General features: G+C 38.0%; 3 protein-coding genes and 1 long non-coding RNA gene across 5 annotated transcripts in view; 2 read left to right on the top strand and 2 right to left on the bottom strand.

Moving 5' to 3' along the window:
* Positions 1-2,144: 2,144 nt before the first annotated feature.
* LOC138365240 (heat shock-related 70 kDa protein 2-like) lies at positions 2,145-5,006 on the bottom strand. Its single transcript, XM_069325507.1, has 3 exons — positions 4,872-5,006; positions 4,191-4,362; positions 2,145-4,055 (listed from the first exon to the last, which is right to left on the bottom strand). Exons 2-3 carry the CDS (start codon positions 4,359-4,361, stop codon positions 2,277-2,279), a joined length of 1,950 nt encoding a protein of 649 aa, XP_069181608.1. The 5' UTR covers position 4,362; positions 4,872-5,006; the 3' UTR covers positions 2,145-2,276.
* Positions 4,430-11,108, top strand: LOC138365250 (uncharacterized). The gene is made up of 3 exons (XR_011228780.1): positions 4,430-4,652; positions 4,960-5,191; positions 10,978-11,108. It is a non-coding gene; the product is annotated as an uncharacterized lncRNA (long non-coding RNA).
* LOC123762431 (heat shock 70 kDa protein cognate 4) lies at positions 8,936-12,879 on the bottom strand. Its single transcript, XM_045748943.2, has 3 exons — positions 12,724-12,879; positions 11,007-11,178; positions 8,936-10,862 (listed from the first exon to the last, which is right to left on the bottom strand). Exons 2-3 carry the CDS (start codon positions 11,175-11,177, stop codon positions 9,126-9,128), a joined length of 1,908 nt encoding a protein of 635 aa, XP_045604899.2. The 5' UTR covers position 11,178; positions 12,724-12,879; the 3' UTR covers positions 8,936-9,125.
* Positions 12,880-15,491: 2,612 nt separating this feature from the next.
* The window catches only part of Sans (SAM_USH1G_HARP domain-containing protein Sans), a 48,230-nt gene continuing 43,388 nt past the window's right edge, over positions 15,492-20,333 (top strand). For both annotated transcript variants that reach the window (XM_045748730.2, XM_069325459.1), the window contains exon 1: positions 15,492-15,651. In XM_045748730.2, coding sequence (XP_045604686.1) covers positions 15,632-15,651 — 20 coding nt within the window. In that variant the 5' untranslated portion in view covers positions 15,492-15,631. The remainder of the gene's footprint in view (positions 15,652-20,333) is intronic.

Raw genomic sequence — 20,333 nt, 5'->3', positions numbered from 1 at the left:
GATCAAAAACTATCTATAAGTTCATCTAATATTCCCATCTCACAAGATGGTTAGTCATACATGGAATCATGAGAGAACATAAAATGCGAGGCTGATTTATTTTAGCCTCCACTAGCAAAATCTGGGTACGGAACAAGAATATCTTCCAATATTCCTGAGTGCATGAAGTAATTACAGAGCTCAAAGTATCTTATACCATTTGGTCTGAAATCACTGATAACAGGGTTAATCACAGATATAGTGTATAGTGTTGGAGAATATGTCCCAGCTCTTGTTCACATAAGTTGCAATTGGAATGTTCACCATTGAGGGATTCATTACCTGCAGCCACCTGCCATAGATATCGATATCCCAGCCTAATTATAACAATTACAATATCACACTGTCTAGTGGATGTTTTGTGCTCCCCGTATATTTAATTCACGGTTCTAAACATGTCATAGCTCTGTATACTCGTGCTTTCTGGCCTTTGGGTGTCAGTAACTGCTCTTCTGTCTTCCCTAATTTTCTGAAATACTGAGGCTTCTACCGCAGAGATTGGAATACCCATACCAACTCAATTTCAGGCTCATCACATGCAGTAGCTGCCTTGTCTGTGTCATTATGCTGGACAACACCTATGTGAGATGGTGCCCATACAAATGAGACTAAAACTCTTGCTCTTTGCATTAATAATGTTGTTTATAATGAATGTTTTGTTGATGATGTAGATGAGGATTTTCCTCTTGCCTTTCTATCTGTTCATATTGTATTCTTGTATTTTAAATAACAAATCATATATATTCGATAGGCTTATGGCATAATGCATAATGGGAATGAGAAATGTTCGTGATATTAATATAGCCAATAATTAGAATGATTAATATTAGCCTATTATGACTTTCGTGTGTAAATATCCAAACGGCAGTCAACTTAAATGATGCATTCATCAGTATTAACGTACTGCGTGTCAAGAATTTGTGTTTTCTAAAATATAAATTATTATTATTATATACAAATGTGTGTTGTATTGTGAGGCCTAACTTAGGAAGTTAGGCTCTGTTGAAAATTATTGGTAAATTAATCCGTCCTCAGGCTATGTTCATTGCATCCAGCGGCCGACCCCAAAGACGCATTCATAAATTTTAACATGCTGTTCATTTCAAAATAGAAATGTTCTCAAATATAAGTTGCCATGATTATATATTAGCATATTGTGAATAGGCGTAGGTTAGGTGTTTACGTTCTGTTGGCGGTTATATCTGTATTTTAGGGTCCTGAGCCTGAACATAGTTCAGGACTAAACTTAATTAACTGTGTATAGGAGCTGAGAGGCGGAATGCGCCTCTCAGTGTATCTAATGTGCACCCATTTAAATGCGAGGTGGTTATATGTACAAAAGGTATTGCCTCGTGTAGTTTCTGTATCACAACTTAACATAACGGCAATATCTTTATCCATGAATACTCTATTGAGCACCATTTTTAATGCAATTATATTTTATCGGCATCATTAATGACAATAATATGATTTAAATAAAAATCAAATTATTAATTGATTTTTATATTGGAAAAATAAAATGATTTATACATATTAATATATATATATATATATATATATATATATATATATATATATATATATATATATATATATATATGTATATATATATATATATAATATATATATGTGTATATATATATATATATATATATATATATATATATATATATATATATATATATAATATATATATATATATATATATGTGTATATCACGAAAATAAACACGTGATTAAGAATGTGACAATGTCAGACCACGGAGGAAAAATGAAACAGGAAATTTCCTTAAGTACTTTCGTATATTAAATACATCTTCAGAAGGACCTTCTGAAGATGTATTTAATATACGAAAGTACTTAAGGAAATTTCCTGTTTTATTTTTCCTCCGTGGTCTGACATTGTCATATATATATATAATATATATATATATATATATATATATATATATATATATATATAATATATATATATATATATATATATATATATATATATATATATATATATATATATATATATATATATATATATATATATATATATATATATATATATATATATATATATATATATATATAGTTTAATAGGGGTCCAAAATCAAGTTCTCTTTAAAAGATAACAACGATAAATTCACATATTTGAAGTTTACTACATTCATTCGAAATTTAAACATTCAGTGTACATTCACATCGCTCAATCATTATTGTATTCAGTGATTGCATGAATACTGGCAATCAATATGTTTGCGTCCATTTTCTCAACTGTCTGTTTATGTCTAGTCGACCTTCCTCGACTGTGGGTCCCGAGCTAGCGGAAGCTCCTCCCTGGCCTCCGCCGGTGCCCTGCCCATGCACCTTGCTGGCCAGAGGACGCCACACTCTCTCTAACTCCTTCATCTGGTGCTCGTATTCCTCCTTCTCTGCCAGCTGGTTGGCGTCCAGCCAGTTGAGAGTTTCTTGAGCTTTCTCCTCGACGGATCTCTTCTCCTCGGCTGAGAGTTTGTCGCCAACTGAAGGTTCAGAGACTGCCGACTTGATGCTGAAGCACAGAGCCTCTAAGCGGTTCTTGGCTTCCACTCTTTCTCGTTGTTTGGCGTCGTCTTCGTGGTATTTCTCTGCTTCGTTTACCATTCTCTCTATCTCTTCTTTACTAAGGCGACCCTTGTCATTGGTGATGGTGATCTTGTTCTCCTTGCCGGTCGACTTGTCGGCCGCAGATACGTTAAGGATGCCATTAGCATCGATGTCGAAGGTTACTTCGATCTGAGGCACTCCGCGAGGTGCGGGAGGGATGCCACTCAATTCAAACTTGCCCAAAAGATTGTTGTCTTTTGTCATGGCTCGCTCTCCTTCATACACCTGGATCAACACACCTGGCTGGTTGTCAGAATACGTGGTGAATACTTGCTGTTGCTTGGTTGGGATGGTTGTGTTGCGTTTGATGAGAGCTGTCATCACTCCACCTGCTGTCTCTATACCCAGCGACAGAGGCGCCACGTCCAGCAGGAGAACATCCTTCACGCCCTCAGACTGGTCTCCGTGTAGGATGGCCGCTTGTACGGCAGCACCGTAGGCCACCGCCTCGTCTGGGTTGATTGATTTGTTGAGTTCCTTTCCGTTGAATAAGTCTTGCAGCAATTTTTGTATCTTTGGGATGCGGGTAGACCCTCCCACCAACACCAGTTCATGGATGCCAGCTTTGTCTATCTTTGCGTCTCTCAAAGCCTTCTCCACTGGCTCTAGTGTCCCTCGGAAGAGGTCTGAACACAGCTCTTCAAACCTGGCGCGGGTGATGGACGTGTAATAGTCAATACCCTCGAACAGAGAGTCGATCTCCACGCTGGCCTGAGTGGAGGATGAAAGAGTTCGTTTGGCTCTCTCGCAGGCAGTTCTCAGTCGACGAACAGCTCGTTTATTGCCACCTAAATCTTTCTTGTATTTTCTCTGGAACTCTTGTTTGAAGTGGTTCACCATTCTGTTGTCAAAATCTTCGCCGCCCAAGTGAGTATCTCCGGCAGTAGACTTAACCTCGAAGACGCCTTCATCGATGCTAAGGATCGACACATCGAAGGTTCCGCCACCAAGGTCGAAGATCAAAACATTACGTTCTCCTCTACCGCCTACTTTTTTGTCAAGCCCATAAGCAATTGCGGCAGCAGTTGGCTCGTTGATAATCCTGAGAACATTGATGCCGGCAATAGCACCCGCGTCCTTAGTGGCTTGACGCTGGGAGTCGTTGAAGTAGGCGGGGACAGTGACAACGGCGTCTTTTACACTTCGACCAAGGAAAGCCTCAGCGGTCTCCTTCATCTTTGTGAGCACCATAGAGGAGATCTCCTCTGGGTTAAAGGTCTTAATCTCGCCCTTGTACTCTACTTTAACCTTGGGTTTTCCACCTTCGTTAACCACGGTGAAGGGCCAGTTCTTCATGTCGCTCTGTACTGCTGGGTCTTCGAACTTGCGTCCGATGAGGCGTTTGGCGTCGAATACAGTGTTGTTGGGGTTCATGGCCACCTGCAACGTTGAAAACACTTCCGTTAATCTCAAGTGAAATGCTATTATTTCGTTAAATTATAACAACATCACGTATAACAGTCATATTTACAACATACGTTAACAGCTGGTAAAGATGAAGGTGTGGCAAATGACCTGGTTCTTGGCGGCGTCACCGATGAGTCTCTCTGTGTCTGTGAAGGCGACGTAGGAGGGCGTGGTCCTGTTGCCCTGGTCGTTAGCGATGATCTCCACCTTGCCGTGCTGGAACACTCCCACACACGAGTACGTCGTCCCCAGGTCGATCCCGATAGCCGGAGCTGCCATCCTGCCAGCAAATCAACGTATGTCAACAACATTGTTGGGAGACAGAACTCAGTGGAAAGTCTGTACAAGGCATGATGGACTCTATCACCCGGAAGTGTCAGGAGGCAGGAAATAGGTTTATCTCGGCCCAGAAAGAAAAAACAGAAACCAAAAATGGAGTCCGTGGTTCAATCAGGCATGTAAAGAAGCAAGGCAGCTAAGCACAAGGGTATGGAGAAACTACAGAAATAACACGACACCAGAGACAGAGATATCAGAGGGCCAGAGCTCAACCTCCACAAGTACAACTAGGTGAGTACATTTAAACATACTTCATAGTATAGTTTTCTTTAATCAAATAACATGGAATCTGTTGAAATGATAATAACAAATAACATATATTATGTGAATTACAACAGTATCTTATATACGCTATATTTTGCGTATATAAATACATATTATTAATTTAAAAATGTATAAATCCCATACACTTGACACTCGCAAATTATTGATAACCGTACGTATACTTACTTGATATACTTTGTCTTCAAGTAATAAGGTAGCTGGTGGGTGAACAAACCTCACCTTCCTCACAGCTCTCACTTCACTTTCCTTCTAGCTGTTCCTGGCCTTCCGCTGCTATATATAAGCGCTTATTTTCTGCCGAACTCCCTAGAATACTCGACGAGCAACGCTCACTGGCACAGCTCACAGTGACGTCACTAGTGGCCCAGAAGGTGATTGGCAGAGATGTTGAGAGTGGGTGTAGAAGGATGACGTCACCACCGGCTCAGAAAGTTAATTGGCAGAAATATTCAGTGGGTGTAAAACGATGACGTCACCACTGGCGGGTAAGGAGGTAACCCCCATCAGAAAATTAGTAAACGTGACTTCCTAGAGCCAAATATAATGTCCAGATTCTAGTAATAGTTAAGGTGCATTACAAATTAATGATAATATGTAACGTAGTATGTAAAATATTATGATAATATGTAATATGTGATGATAATATGTAACGTAATAATATGTGATGATAATATGTAACGTAATAATATGTGATGATAATATGTAACGTAATATGTAATATGTGATGATAATAGGTAAGACGGTATGTTGTTGATGATTTAGATTCAGCTACTGGGAACTAAAAGTTGCAAGCAGCACGGGCTATGGTGAACCCGTCGTACTCACCTGGCGCAGGAGGTGTTTACCGAGAGGGTAAACTTAACGTACCTTGCCTGCAACATTAGGCCTACCCAGTTCCCCACTTTTAGTTAACACAATTTAACCTAACCTACAGGAGCGCATGCGCTCCGAAAATGAAACGAAAACTCGTATATTTTTAGCCCTATTGATTTGGTATACCACTACCTCGGTACTGCTACACGCTCTCAAAATACTAATAATAAGTAATTATTATTAATAATAATAATTAACAAGTTACCCAATCGTGTGTCAGCCATATATATATATATATATATATATATATATATATATATATATATATATATATATATATCAAGTATAGGCTTATACCTAGCGTATATATATAGGCGTATATATATATATATATATATATATATATATATATATATATATATATATATATATATATATTATCATATATATATATATATATATATATATATATATATATATATATTATCATATATATATATATATATATATATATATATATATTATCATATATATATATATATATATATATATATATATATATATATATATATATATATATATATATATATATATATATAGACAAAGTATATATATATATATATATATATATATATATATATATATATATATATATATGCAAGTATAGGCTTATACCTAGCGTATATATATAGGCGTATATATATATATATATATATATATATATATATATATATATATATATATATATATATGCAAGTATAGGCTTATAAGCTGGACACGAGTTCTCTCACATTGACAGTGGATTGACGAAAAATGCAGACTAACCCCACACTCATCTAGTGCCCTCGGGAAGTGGAGATATTTGGGATGTATATATATATATCTCGAAGTCTCTACTTCTTTTGTAGGGTCTGATGGTGTAGTGGGTTAAAGCATACTAGTTATGGCAGCTACTGGAAGGTAGTTGTGCTTTCTGGGTTCGAGTCCCACTGGTGGGTGTTGTCCAAAGATTGTTAATCTTCACTTGTGGTTTATGCAAGTATAGGCTTATATATATATATATATATACGTTCACCAGTTACTGTATCACCGTAGTATATTATCACCATTTTCTCGTCGGTGATCAGGTGATATAGGTCTATAAATATGACCTTCATAGATAATGTAGTCGCTATAGGGAGGATGCGCCGAGGGTGTCTCTCCCCGATGACTCCGAGTGTTACTCATCTTTATTATTGCATAAGGCGTTCTTTAGCACCTCCATGTAGATCTACAGAAATACTGACTGCCCCCTTCCTTAATACTGTGAGTCATGTGAGTGTGTGTGTGTGTGCGCGCGCGCGTGTTCTTTCATAATCATGCTTAAGGAAGTAGAGTTTCTGTTCTTTGGCCACTTCTCTTAACATTTAATCAACTGTTGTACAGGTTCCTTAGTGTATTTAACTCCGTCATATCTGTATTTGAAGCACTGAATTGAATGTGCAGTCGCCATTTCACTTTTCATCACATATTATTGGACTACTACACTTAAAATTAAAAGGGTTAGGAACTGGCTAGATCCATTCCCTAGCCCTGGCCTCTGTTGAATCACACTGGTAATATCTCATCACTCTGAAGTCTCTCTTTTTTTCAAAGTGCCTATCTTCAGTTGCTTAGATATTCTCGTATATATTGGAACACTCTCTGTCATTTCTCACTGCTTCTCTAACTTGTACATTTTGCCACGTTGCACACTAGTTTAAACTATGGGTGAAGTGTAAATAACATAAGAATAAAGGAAACTGTAGAATGGTCACTGACCCATACGAGGCAGCCTCTATTTACATCCATTTAAAGTCAACTATAGTCAACAAAGTCAACACAATCGACTTGAGAATGGTCCAGGACGGACCGAAACGTCGTCGTCCCTTCACTTTCTAGAGTGCGGTTTGGTCAACAAAGTCAACTATATATATATATATATATATATATATATATATATATATATATATATATATATATATATATATATATATATATATATATATATATATATATATATATATATATATATATATATATATATATATATATATTAGTTTTGGATGAGGTGAAAATAAACTTTTAACACAAGACAGAACACGAAACAATGAAACAGGTATTAAAAGTAGGTAACTGCAGAAGGCCTATTTTTATTGGCCCATATTTCTTGATGCTTCTATATTGGAGCGGAGTCTTGAAGTGGGTAGAATATAATTGTGCATTAATTGGCTGTTGATTGCTGGTGTTGACTTCTTGATGTGTAGTGCCTCGCAGACGTCGAGCCGCCTGCTATCGCTGTATCTATCGATGATTTCTGTGTTGTTTGCTAAGATTTCTCTGGTGATGGTTTGGTTGTGGGAAGAGGCTATATGTTCCTTAATGGAGCCCTGTTGCTTATGCATCGTTAAACGCCTGGAAAGAGATGTTGTTGTCTTGCCTATATACTGAGTTTTTTGAGGCTTACAATCCCCAAGAGGGCATTTGAAGGCATAGACGAAATATATATATATATATATATATATATATATATATATATATATATATATATATATATATATATATATATATATATATATATATATATATGTTTAGTATATACCCGGTAATTTGATCCATAAATCAGCATCCTTGTTTCCAACAACCCTGACCTTTTGGACAAGAGCAAACCTGTCGACTGTTTCCCGACAATTCTGGATGAGAAAGTCCATCGTGTCTCGTGTATTCTTCGATCTATGTTCTCTCGTGGTACGTCTGATAGAAATGTTCTTATTCGCTCATAATTTGCCCTTTGGAATGCCATTCTTCTCTCTACTGATCTTTTTCCTGGCTCAGTCATTCCTCCATTCACAGGATATTCAAATGAAGTACAGTGACCGATGATTCTCAAGGGGGGGCTATATCGCTTATTTCCTTTAAGTCTATCTCATTCACAGTGAATATGAAGACAAGTTTACTGGTTTGTCTTTATCCCTCATTCTTGTCAGTCCCTTAACATGCTGTTTAGAAAGTTTCTCATTATTGTTTCCATTAGACATACGGGTTGAGCATTTGGGCAATGTTTTGATGATGGGCTGTTCTGTTTGAGGTCCTTTCAACCCTCTTAAATATCCGCCCTCATTTTTCATCTTTATAATATGAATTGTATGCAAAGCGTTCAATATTAATCATATTAACCAATATGACAGTAGAAATTGTATAAATACTCTAGTCCACACCTGTGATTTGTGCTATTCATATAAATGTAGATGTACATAGATCTTAGCATTCCATATATGGATATATGGGATGTAACAATGAGAGGTGTATTTACCTTTCATTGCACATAAATATTGAAAAGTAATTATTGAAATGTTTTCAACTTACAACCCCTCTATAAGGTAAGCAAAACTCATAAATATGCTTCGGCATTGTAATACAAAAATACATATCCATGCGTTTATATATAACAAATATTTGTAAGACATTACAAAAACAACACTTGTTTTCCTTATTATTACATAAACATGCGCGGCAATTCAGTAGACATTTTAAACAGATAACATAAACAAATGAAACACTTTCAGGTAGCATTCTCAGCTCGTATGTCTAGTCGACTTCCTCGACTGTGGGTCCCGAGCTAGCGGAAGCTCCTCCCTGGCCTCCGCCGGCGCCCTGCCCATGCACCTTGCTGGCCAGAGGACGCCACACTCTCTCTAACTCCTTCATCTGGTGCTCGTATTCCTCCTTCTCTGCCAGCTGGTTGGCGTCCAGCCAGTTGAGAGTTTCTTGAGCTTTTTCCTCGACGGATCTCTTCTCCTCGGCTGAGAGTTTGTCGCCAACTGAAGGTTCAGAGACTGCCGACTTGATGCTGAAGCACAGAGCCTCTAAGCGGTTCTTGGCTTCCACTCTTTCTCGTTGTTTGGCGTCGTCTTCGTGGTATTTCTCTGCTTCGTTTACCATTCTCTCTATCTCTTCTTTACTAAGGCGACCCTTGTCATTGGTGATAGTGATCTTGTTCTCCTTGCCGGTCGACTTGTCGGTCGCAGATACGTTAAGAATGCCATTAGCATCGATGTCGAAGGTTACTTCGATCTGAGGCACTCCGCGAGGTGCGGGAGGGATGCCACTCAATTCAAACTTGCCCAAAAGATTGTTGTCTTTTGTCATGGCTCGCTCTCCTTCATACACCTGGATCAACACACCTGGCTGGTTGTCAGAATACGTGGTGAATACTTGCTGTTGCTTGGTTGGGATGGTTGTGTTTCGTTTGATGAGAGCTGTCATCACTCCACCTGCTGTCTCTATACCCAGCGACAGAGGCGCCACGTCCAGCAGGAGAACATCCTTCACGCCCTCAGACTGGTCTCCGTGTAGGATGGCCGCTTGTACGGCAGCACCGTAGGCCACCGCCTCGTCTGGGTTGATTGATTTGTTGAGTTCCTTTCCGTTGAATAAGTCTTGCAGCAATTTTTGTATCTTTGGGATGCGGGTAGACCCTCCCACCAACACCAGTTCATGGATGCCAGCTTTGTCTATTTTTGCGTCTCTCAAAGCCTTCTCCACTGGCTCTAGTGTCCCTCGGAAGAGGTCTGAACACAGCTCCTCAAACCTGGCGCGGGTGATGGACGTGTAATAGTCGATACCCTCGAACAGAGAGTCGATCTCCACGCTGGCCTGAGTGGAGGATGAGAGAGTTCGTTTGGCTCTCTCGCAGGCAGTTCTCAGTCGACGAACAGCTCGTTTATTGCCACCTAAATCTTTCTTGTATTTTCTCTGGAACTCTTGTTTGAAGTGGTTCACCATTCTGTTGTCAAAATCTTCGCCGCCCAAGTGAGTATCTCCGGCAGTAGACTTTACCTCAAAGACGCCTTCATCGATGCTAAGGATCGACACATCGAAGGTTCCGCCACCAAGGTCGAAGATCAAAACATTACGTTCCCCTCTACCGCCTACTTTTTTGTCAAGCCCATAAGCAATTGCGGCAGCAGTTGGCTCGTTGATAATCCTGAGAACATTGATGCCGGCAATAGCACCCGCGTCCTTAGTGGCTTGACGCTGGGAGTCGTTGAAGTAGGCGGGGACGGTGACAACGGCGTCTTTAACACTTCGACCAAGGAAAGCCTCAGCGGTCTCCTTCATCTTTGTGAGCACCATAGAGGAGATCTCCTCTGGGTTAAAGGTCTTAATCTCGCCCTTGTACTCCACCTTAACCTTGGGTTTTCCACCTTCGTTAACCACGGTGAAGGGCCAGTTCTTCATGTCGCTCTGTACTGCTGGGTCTTCGAACTTCCGTCCGATGAGGCGTTTGGCGTCGAATACAGTGTTGTTGGGGTTCATGGCCACCTGCAACGTTGCAAATGCTTCCGTTAATCTCAAGTGAAATGCTATTATTTCGTTAAATTATAACAACATATTACGTATAACTGTCATATTTACAACTGCTTTACAATATTTACAGCTGGTAAAGATGAAAGTGTGGCAAATGACCTGGTTCTTGGCGGCGTCACCGATGAGTCTCTCTGTGTCTGTGAAGGCGACGTAGGAGGGCGTGGTCCTGTTGCCCTGGTCGTTAGCGATGATCTCCACCTTGCCGTGCTGGAACACTCCCACACACGAGTACGTCGTCCCCAGGTCGATCCCGATAGCCGGAGCTGCCATCCTGCCAGCCAACCAACATTAATAAATTCCATTTACTGGTCAAGACACGTTCCATTATATAAGAGGTATGTTTTTTATATTAATCTAAGCTCTTGTCTGTCTTAAACGAAGATTAGCTAATCTTATACCGGATAATTTGCGTAAACGATTTAACTTTAATTAGTTTATTTTATTTTAATATGAACAATATGAATGTCAGTAGATTTAAGAATAACTCATGTCCAATGCAATTAAACTGTGTAAAGTTAAGCTTTTAAGCTAATCTTATTTGAAATAATACTAGATACAACACAACACTAACTGGATATTTGCTTCGTAAATTTAGTTGTTCGTGAACATTGTTAAATGTTAAAACATTATATGAGCTCTCCTATATTGAAGTAATGCTATGCAATATTAGTTTATATAATATTTAATCGACAACAATAATTTTGACAAATAATTAAAAAAGTAATCGAATAATGAACCACAAAATTCTGTTTACATTATTTAATTGCCTATGATGACGTAGCAGCAAAGTATAGCCTATCAAAGTATAATGTGAATATTCAATACAAAGTTAGCAGTGTCAACATTGAAGCATGCATAATTATAGCTACAATGACCAAACAATAAGACTGTGCAAGCTCTTGAATAAAATAAAAACTTCAAAAAGGCCGAAGTTTCGATCCACTTTATTCACTTCCGTTTTGACATGCATGTATGTGATGCGGCTATTATTATTTGGTAATATTAACGGTTTAGATTACTTATGCTTCTATAATCACATACAACAATATGCGATTGTTCTGTTGTATAACATACTGTTATCAATTCCAGTCACAATATTGTGGTGACGCAGTATGCAGGCGATGCGCATCCTAACCTTGTATACCTTACTGGAAATCGGTTTATATAGGCATTTACTGCTATCATAATCTTTGATAGCAGTAAATGTTCCATAGAGGGGTTGTACTTCTGTGTATATATATATATATATATAATATATATATATATATATATATATATATATATATATATATATATATATATATATATATATATATATATATATATATATGACAATGTCAGACCACGGAGGAAAAATGAAACAGGAAATTTCCTTAAGTACTTTCGTATATTAAATACATCTTCAGAAGGTCTGAAGATGTATTTAATATACGAAAGTACTTAAGGAAATTTCCTGTTTCATTTTTCCTCCGTGGTCTGACATTGTCACATTCTTAATCACGTGTTTATTTTCGTGATATACACACACACATATATATATATGTATATATATATATATATATATATATATATATATATATATATATATATATATATATATATATATACACACACACACACACACATATATATATATATATATATATATATATATATATATATATATATGTTTGATTAATCTAATAATATTTGCAAGGATACCGGTAATAAGGTACAACTGAACTGTAAACTTGGGAGAGTATGTACTACTTTTGCTCACTTACATTTACAAAGCTAACTAACTAAACTATACCAGTAGAGAGTAATGGATTATTACCTTAAAACGTTGTCTTAATCCTATAGAAGCTTGCAAAGCTCAGTTCTTGCCTGACGACTTTCCTAAGCGATCGTCACTGCACTGTTCACTGTCCTTCTGCTGGGATAAGACACACCTGAATCTATATATGCACGCGTACGTTTTCGCCTCGAACCTACTAGAGCCTCTACCAGACGGCACCAATCAGCGTTCGAATTGGTGGTGACGTCACGCTTGGCACCGACCTCTTATTGGACAATCCGTGCCGTGCCAAGTAGGCGTCTATACGGAAATTAGCGATATCTGGAAACTTCTTTGTTGCTCACAGTGAAAACAATTTCATACATTGTGCAAATGTTATTTTGCTTGTATGCATGTGTATATATATATACTATACATTCCCATATTGATGAGTACCCCGAATAGACTCTAGTGAGAATGTGTTTATTGCGTATTGCATCGCTCACTCGTCATAAAAATGAAGAAGCATCCAGAATTGGCCAGATGCCCAAAGCGAACGGCAGGAGATTTGATTTGATTCTTTTATTATGCATCTCATACCTATACCGTGGGCGGTAGGGGGAAAGGTTACAAAGGTTAATATATATATATATATATATATATATATATATATATATATATATATTGTGACGGTAACGCGTTGGTGTTCGGCTGTTTAAGGCTAGGGGTATGGCCTCGTCACATAGTTATAAAAAAAAAAGAAAAAACTGGAACTTCGTCTGTGGTAAGGTAAGGAGAAGACACACAAAACACAAGTAAACTTTAACAATGAAATTTTAATTACGTTAAATAAATCAAAACATGAAAAAATGGACAAACAAATTCTTATAATAAAATCAATCAATCAAAATAATAAGAATACTTAAATGACACAATGAAAAGTTACGTTAAGGCAAAATAACAAGAAGTGCAACACAAAATAAAGGGAAGGTGCTGGAATATTGGCTTTAAGCTACCACCTCTCTCAGTACACGCTAACGTCTAGCCGGGAGGAGTGATAACCACGAAAGCACTGAGTATTCTGAGGTCTGAGGTCGTGGCGACCCCAGACATCAAGTAGTATGGGGGGGCCGAGTGCAGTTGCAGCCAGACCGGCGACCAATCAGCGGAGCCGGTAGCGATCAACAGGTAGTTTGGCGGTTTGAGTCTGAACAGGTGTCTCTGGCTGCAACGTTTTGCGCTCTGGCAAACCTTGCTGGTGTTGTTGTCGTTGTTGGACATTTCTTCCATAGTAGTTTTATATAATTCCAACGACGTAATTGTGGAGGGAAGAGCAGGCTCAATCTCTTGAAGGAGATTATCGTCACAATATATATATATATATATATATATATATATATATATATATATAAATATATATTAATATATTATATATATATATATATATATATATATATATATATATATATATATATATATATACACTTGTACTTTTGTATATATAAATTTGTACTTTACTAAGTACAAATTAACTTTATTACCTACTGGCTGCTTACAACTTAAATATTGATTTACATAAAAAAAAACCTACACCAACCAATAGTTTACATTTTCAATCTAGTCGTGACCAGGCAGCGTACAGGCTGTGCACTGTTCAACCCGTCCTCGACTCAAGTGCATTACATCCAGAGGTCGACCAGAGGTCGACCCCACAGACACATTCATAAATTTTTTACATACTGTTGATTCAAAACGGGAATTTTCTCAAGTATAAATTAATATTATAATATATTGGCATATTGTGTATATATAGGCATAGGATAGGTTAGATCAGGTGTTTAGGTTCTGTTGGCGATTATTTGTATTTGTAGTACGTGGGTGAAGCATTTATAGCGTTGTGATTCGAACAAAATTCATCATTGAAGCACTTGTTCCGGATATGTTCGAACGTCAGTAGTTGTGAGTCGTGTGTAAATCGCTTTTCATTCATAAACAGGGGGTTTGGCGGGTGCATGGAATCACTTTTGGATCTTTGTTTGGAGGACGGGCTGCATTTACAGCGTTGTGGTTCGTACAAAATTCGTCAGTGAAGCACTTGTTCCGGAAGTGTTCGAACGAAATCAGTTGTGAGTCGTGTGCAAACCGTTTTTCATTCATAAACAGGGGGGTTTATGCAAGTGCTTCACTGACGAATTTTCTTTGATCCACAACGCTGTAAATGCTTCACCCACGTACTACAAATACAAATAATCGCCAACAGAACCTAAACACGTAACTTAACCTAACCTATGCTTATATATGCACAATATGCTAATATATTATAAAATTAATTTATATGTGAAAAAATTCCAGTTTTGAATAAACAGCATATAAAAATTTATGAATGCGTCTGTGGGGTCGACCGCTAGATGTAATGAACTTGAGTCGAGGACGGGTTGATTAATATTGTGAGTCGTATGTAAAGTGTTTTTTATTCTTAAACATGGGTTTAGTGGAAGGATTAACGAACATTTGACGTTTGTTGAGGAGGACGGGTTGCACTTATTTGTATTTGCAGTACGCGGGTGAAACATTTGAGAAGAGGTGTGATTCGAACACAGGAAGAGAGCGAAGCACTGCTTAAGAAAAGTTCGAACATAATCAGTTTTAAGTGTTCTTCATTGCTGAGAATGGTTACATAAATATGGGATTTAGCTGATGGATTAATGAGCATTTATCCATTGTTTATGAGGTCGTTCTGCGCTGGAAGTTGCTGTTCATTCAATAATGGCGGACGAGGCATCTCACCTCACTGATAACATCCGTGTACTGGAGTAACCGGCAACTCTTAACGCGTCCAGATGACACCTGGGGAACACCGCCAGTCTGACTTCAGCAGTGACTGCGTGAGGCTGTGCCGCTCAGAGTCCTGGGACTCTCTGAGTCTTTAATTATTCTAATACGACCTGATGGAATAACGTACGCCACGATGTCCGATAGGTTTCATAGGTAAGAAGTAATATTTTATGGTGAAATGCTATTAATGTTAAAAGGAGATAAGGGCTATCTGTAAACACCAACAGATAACAAGTACAAGGCTGATCGGGTTTCAGTTTTTAGATATTTGCTGTAGAATTTTAAATCAAGCAAAAGTATCTGCTGTATTTTATACATGCAAATAGCGAAAATGATCGGTGTTAGCACTAAGCTAACATGTAATTACATGGCTACTGTAGTGCCAGGAGGATAAATCACAGCATTACTTAATTAGCCTAGGTTCTGTGTTCCTATTATATATAATTATTACGTAGTTAATACTTATCTGGAAAGCGTTTAGAGTGTTATGCTTTGACTGTCGATAAGTAATATCAGGTTCAACTAAGCAGCCCTTTGGATAGATGGAATTTTTTGTTTACCTTTACTAGAAGTTAAGAATATAACAATTGCCTGGTAGGTTTGTAGTAAGGAGAAGTCCTCATCTCGCCCCGACTTCTGCGTGCTGAAATCACAATATTCAGCCCGTTCTCACTAACGTTCCCAACGTCAAGAAACTTGTCGTACTAACGTGCCTTATCCTAATCTACCAGAGGACACAGGAAGAGAAAACGGGACATGGTTAGATTCGCGAGCCGCTACCATTTTCTAGTACGGACAATTTTTGACCTTAGGTAGAGCATACTGTCAAAATACGACGTGTTATTAGGAGGACTGGTTGCAATATAAATATTTTGTACTGAATAGGTTACACTTCAGAGACCAGCCTGAAAGAGCCCACCTTCGGGTAATCCAAACTGTTTTTCTTCAGGATCATATTTACTGCGTTAACAAAGACTTACTAATGCAAATGAAGCACATGACACGGTATCTAAAGCTGACACCGTGTAATATCCTGAGGCAAGTGAGTGAATGTATTTAAACCTGAGAGGTACACTTGGTTTACTTCTCAGACCTCGTCTATTTGGATTTTCCATTATCGAGGAGAGGAAGCCTGTTAGGCTTGTTAACCTAGGTCAACAAAATGACCTCCCATAAGGTGCAATCTACAACAGTCTCATCTCCCATGTACCTAATTACTGCTGAGTGAACACAAGAATCAGGTGTATTAAACACCTTAACGTCTCCGTCCTGTGCGAGAATTGAATCCCGGACCTTCGAATGTGATTGAACGCGAAAGATCTGTTATACCATCCTGCTTAGGTTATTCTAAGCAGTTTCTCAGTAATAAACACCATTCATTATTAGAAATCCTAATTTAGGATTCCCAAGCATTTCCGGTTTCAAGAGAGGTTTGCCTTTTCCTTAGTATTGCTATGATAAAGCAGTGATAATTTTTTGTCAACTTATCATAATCTTTTAGAAATAGGAAGAAAACAAATTAGACTCAACGTTCGAATGGGTATTGGCGTTATCTTGTACGTACTCCAAAGGCTGGTCAAGGACGAAGAAGATAGGCAGCCGATTTGTGTAATTGCCCTTCTTTTGATATGTGATGTTAGGGATAGCCTAGGTTTGGTTCTAGACAGGACTGAATAGTAACATATTACTTGGTAATTGTAAGCCAGGTCACGTTTAAGGGACGAGCTTTGTGTTTCCATGGCGCCAGGTACTGTTACTGGATGTATGTACAGATAGGCCCTACTGAACTATTTGCTGTTCTCTCAAACCATTTCTAAAAATAAAAGAGAATGCCTGTCTGTTCAAGGGAGACTCTTGGGGCTAGTCCTCGCCCATTTTTCAAGGTGACACATAGGTGATATGGGAGTGTCATACGCCTATTTCGAGTCGGCTTCAGTGCCACCCTTTACAAAATATCGGCATCTATGGCGAACCCCTCTGATTTTCATGGTCTGAAATCGAGTTTTAGTTTTCCGTAGAGTTATATTAGTTTTTCAATTGTCTGCCATTTTAAATATGCTTAGTGTGGAGGGAGGGGAAGAGGAGGGGAGAGAGGGAGGGGGAAAGGGAAATATTGAAGGTCAAGGAGTGAGAGGGGGAGGAAGGAATTATCATGGGGACAGTGCCAAGCCATTACGACTATATAGCACTTGAAAGGGGTCGGGTTAAGGATTTGGGGTGGGACGGGGGAAATGAGAGACACCCGGAAACAGCCGGATACTCCATCTAGTAAGTTCATGTGCCGGATAGTTATTCTGTAAAGGCCTGCTTGTAAAGTTTATTCAACACAACACAGAAGCTCTAATACGAAGAGGTTTTTTATAAGTCAATAAGATTGCGGTGTGTAATTAAAGAAAGGTTTTGTAAGGACTTTATATGTATTACCGTAAAAGACAAATTTGCATGACACTTTTCGTAAACCAGTGACGTCATTCGCACACTGATTTATGTATCATATATATAAGTGTATCATATATATTTCGGTTGTCAAGTTCATAGGAATGATACAGATACATAAAGGTGTAACGTTTTGAATATTATTTAATATATATATCTACATATTAATTAGAGACTTGAACGCAGCTTTGCTCAAACATAAAAGTTCCTATATAAAGATATTTTTGAGTTGATTTAGTGAGTAGTAGGCACTTGTGTTTTATTTATTGTTGACTTTGGCATCATACAGAACTCGCCTTCACATGATTGCATTTTTTTATTATTGTTGCCGCCGGAGGCGGCTAGTTTATTGTGCACCCCATGCTCAACCTGTGAGCGGTAGTGCAAAAAAGATTACAGAGGGCACAAAAGATCTTTATCGGACCTCAACGGAGATTATTACATTGGCAATTTCTTCTATCCTTCACACCTTATAATTACAATGTCAGCTAGTTACAGAGAATGTTCTATTTAAAGAGCTGTATATTTACAGTAAGTCATTATACATTAATGGTAGGTCTTATCGCTAATACTTACTTGTTTGAGCAATTTGGAGATATTACAGAGTTATAGAGGAGTTGCTGTGTGTTATTAGTCTTCACAATACACTACTTGTTTCTTTATCTCATATGTCGTTTATCTACTGAGAGCGAAATATTGTAAGGGATACAAGGTAACCGGTTTTATTTGGAAGATCTGATTTCGGAGTTTAATACTGCGTCTATAGAGTTTTTGTTTTTTTACAAACTGCGACAGTGGTACTGTATTTTTAAATAGTTGAGATTAAAATCTAAAATAATTTTGTTTGTATCTACCCAATGTACAGTTTCTACCCAGTAAAGCAGTTAATTCGTGTTTTAATGCAAAGAAATGTGTATTTGTTTTAATTTTGGTGTGGATATTGCGCACGATGTCAGTACTTCACCTTGACTACATAGAGTTGAGGGGAAGTGCGTCAGCTGCCCTTGAGATATTGGAGGGGGAGAGGTGGCCGCTGTTTCCCGCCACCCACCTGCCCTCGACTACTATCTGGACTCTGATGTATGTAATGAGACTTAGTGAGAACTTATTTTTTGTTGTTGGCAATGAAGATTTCTATATTGTAGGGCAAATGCAGTGAACTTTGTTTCCTCTTAGGTTCCTCTCTGATAAGGATGTGAAAAGGTATCAATGTAAATTTTGTTGAAACCATAATCTGTGTATCGAATCATTGCACAGTTGCGACAGAATTCATAGCATATAGCTGCATTTATTCACTAAGACGAGAGGTCATATATAAGCCATGTTAAATTTAGGCAGATATGATATGCTGATAATATCTCATCGTATTTACATATTTAATGAATAGTGTGTCTGAACAATAGAACATTATTTTCATTATTATCTTAAAACGAAATCATAAGCATTGATATCAATCTTTTTGAATTGTTAGCTTCGTATTTTGAAGCCTTGTAAGTACTATTACTAGGTGTAATTACTCTACCGATACTGTATATAGTTCTGTTGCAGTATAATTTATATAAATTTAGTAATGATCAGCCGGCTGTAATGATCCGCCTGTGACTGAATTTAATGAAATATTTAACATGACGCGTTATAAGGTAATACATGTAGTTGTATAGTGGTTGTGAGGGTGTGGCCGATCTGCCCCGGGAAGCCTTGTGGGGGACAGCTTCCGCCCAGGTAATGACTAACCCACGATGTTGGGAGACCCACCTGCCGCTGATCCTGACGTGCTCATTACACATTCCTTTGTCCTGCTTACTTGCCACATTACTCTGAAACTATTCCACACGCGTGCTAGAATGTAAACATAGTTTGGGTCAATATTAGCTTTCATTATCACTAATATACATTGTTCTTTTCTGTAACCGAATTAGTATACATGTATAATGGACCATCTCTATTTGGTTTCCGTTTTTAGATATTTTTTTACCTGTATTTTGGGGTTTCTAGCTTCTATTTGGAATCATTTTATAATGATCTGCAGAAACGTTACGTCAGCTAATTGCGCCTCTGATGAAACACTGCTAAGCTTAGCTTAAACCTTCTGTGTAGTTGTTATTAATGTATTCATTATTGTGATATGTTTAGCATTCCTGTTGGGTCCCCGGAACAGGCATGCTGGGAAAAAAATATTGTTACTGTTAAGTGCTGAGAAGTGTTTGCTTGTATAGATTTTCCAAGTACATTGTCATGTCACAAAAAAAAAATAATAATTTATCATATTTAAAAGTATATAAAAACATATTATTGTAGAATGCTGCAGTCCCTGCAGGGAGAAGAGCGGGACTTCCGCAACCCCTCAACCGTTCTCTTAAACAAAGGTTAGGTTCCTGACTCCAGCCTAGTGTGATGTG

Source organism: Procambarus clarkii, chromosome 2, assembly GCF_040958095.1.
Source record: "Procambarus clarkii isolate CNS0578487 chromosome 2, FALCON_Pclarkii_2.0, whole genome shotgun sequence".
NCBI classification, from domain to species: Eukaryota; Metazoa; Arthropoda; class Malacostraca; order Decapoda; family Cambaridae; genus Procambarus; species Procambarus clarkii.
This window is presented reverse-complemented; position numbering and strand designations above follow the sequence as displayed.

Coding starts and splice junctions, on each gene's coding strand:
- LOC123762431 (XM_045748943.2), bottom strand. CDS start 11,177: ATGGCAGCTCCGGCTATCGGGATCGACCTGGGGACGACGTACTCGTGT. Junction 10,863..11,006: donor GTGACGCCGCCAAGAACCAG/GTCATTTGCCAC, acceptor GCAACGTTGCAG/GTGGCCATGAACCCCAACAA.
- LOC138365240 (XM_069325507.1), bottom strand. CDS start 4,361: ATGGCAGCTCCGGCTATCGGGATCGACCTGGGGACGACGTACTCGTGT. Junction 4,056..4,190: donor GTGACGCCGCCAAGAACCAG/GTCATTTGCCAC, acceptor TCAACGTTGCAG/GTGGCCATGAACCCCAACAA.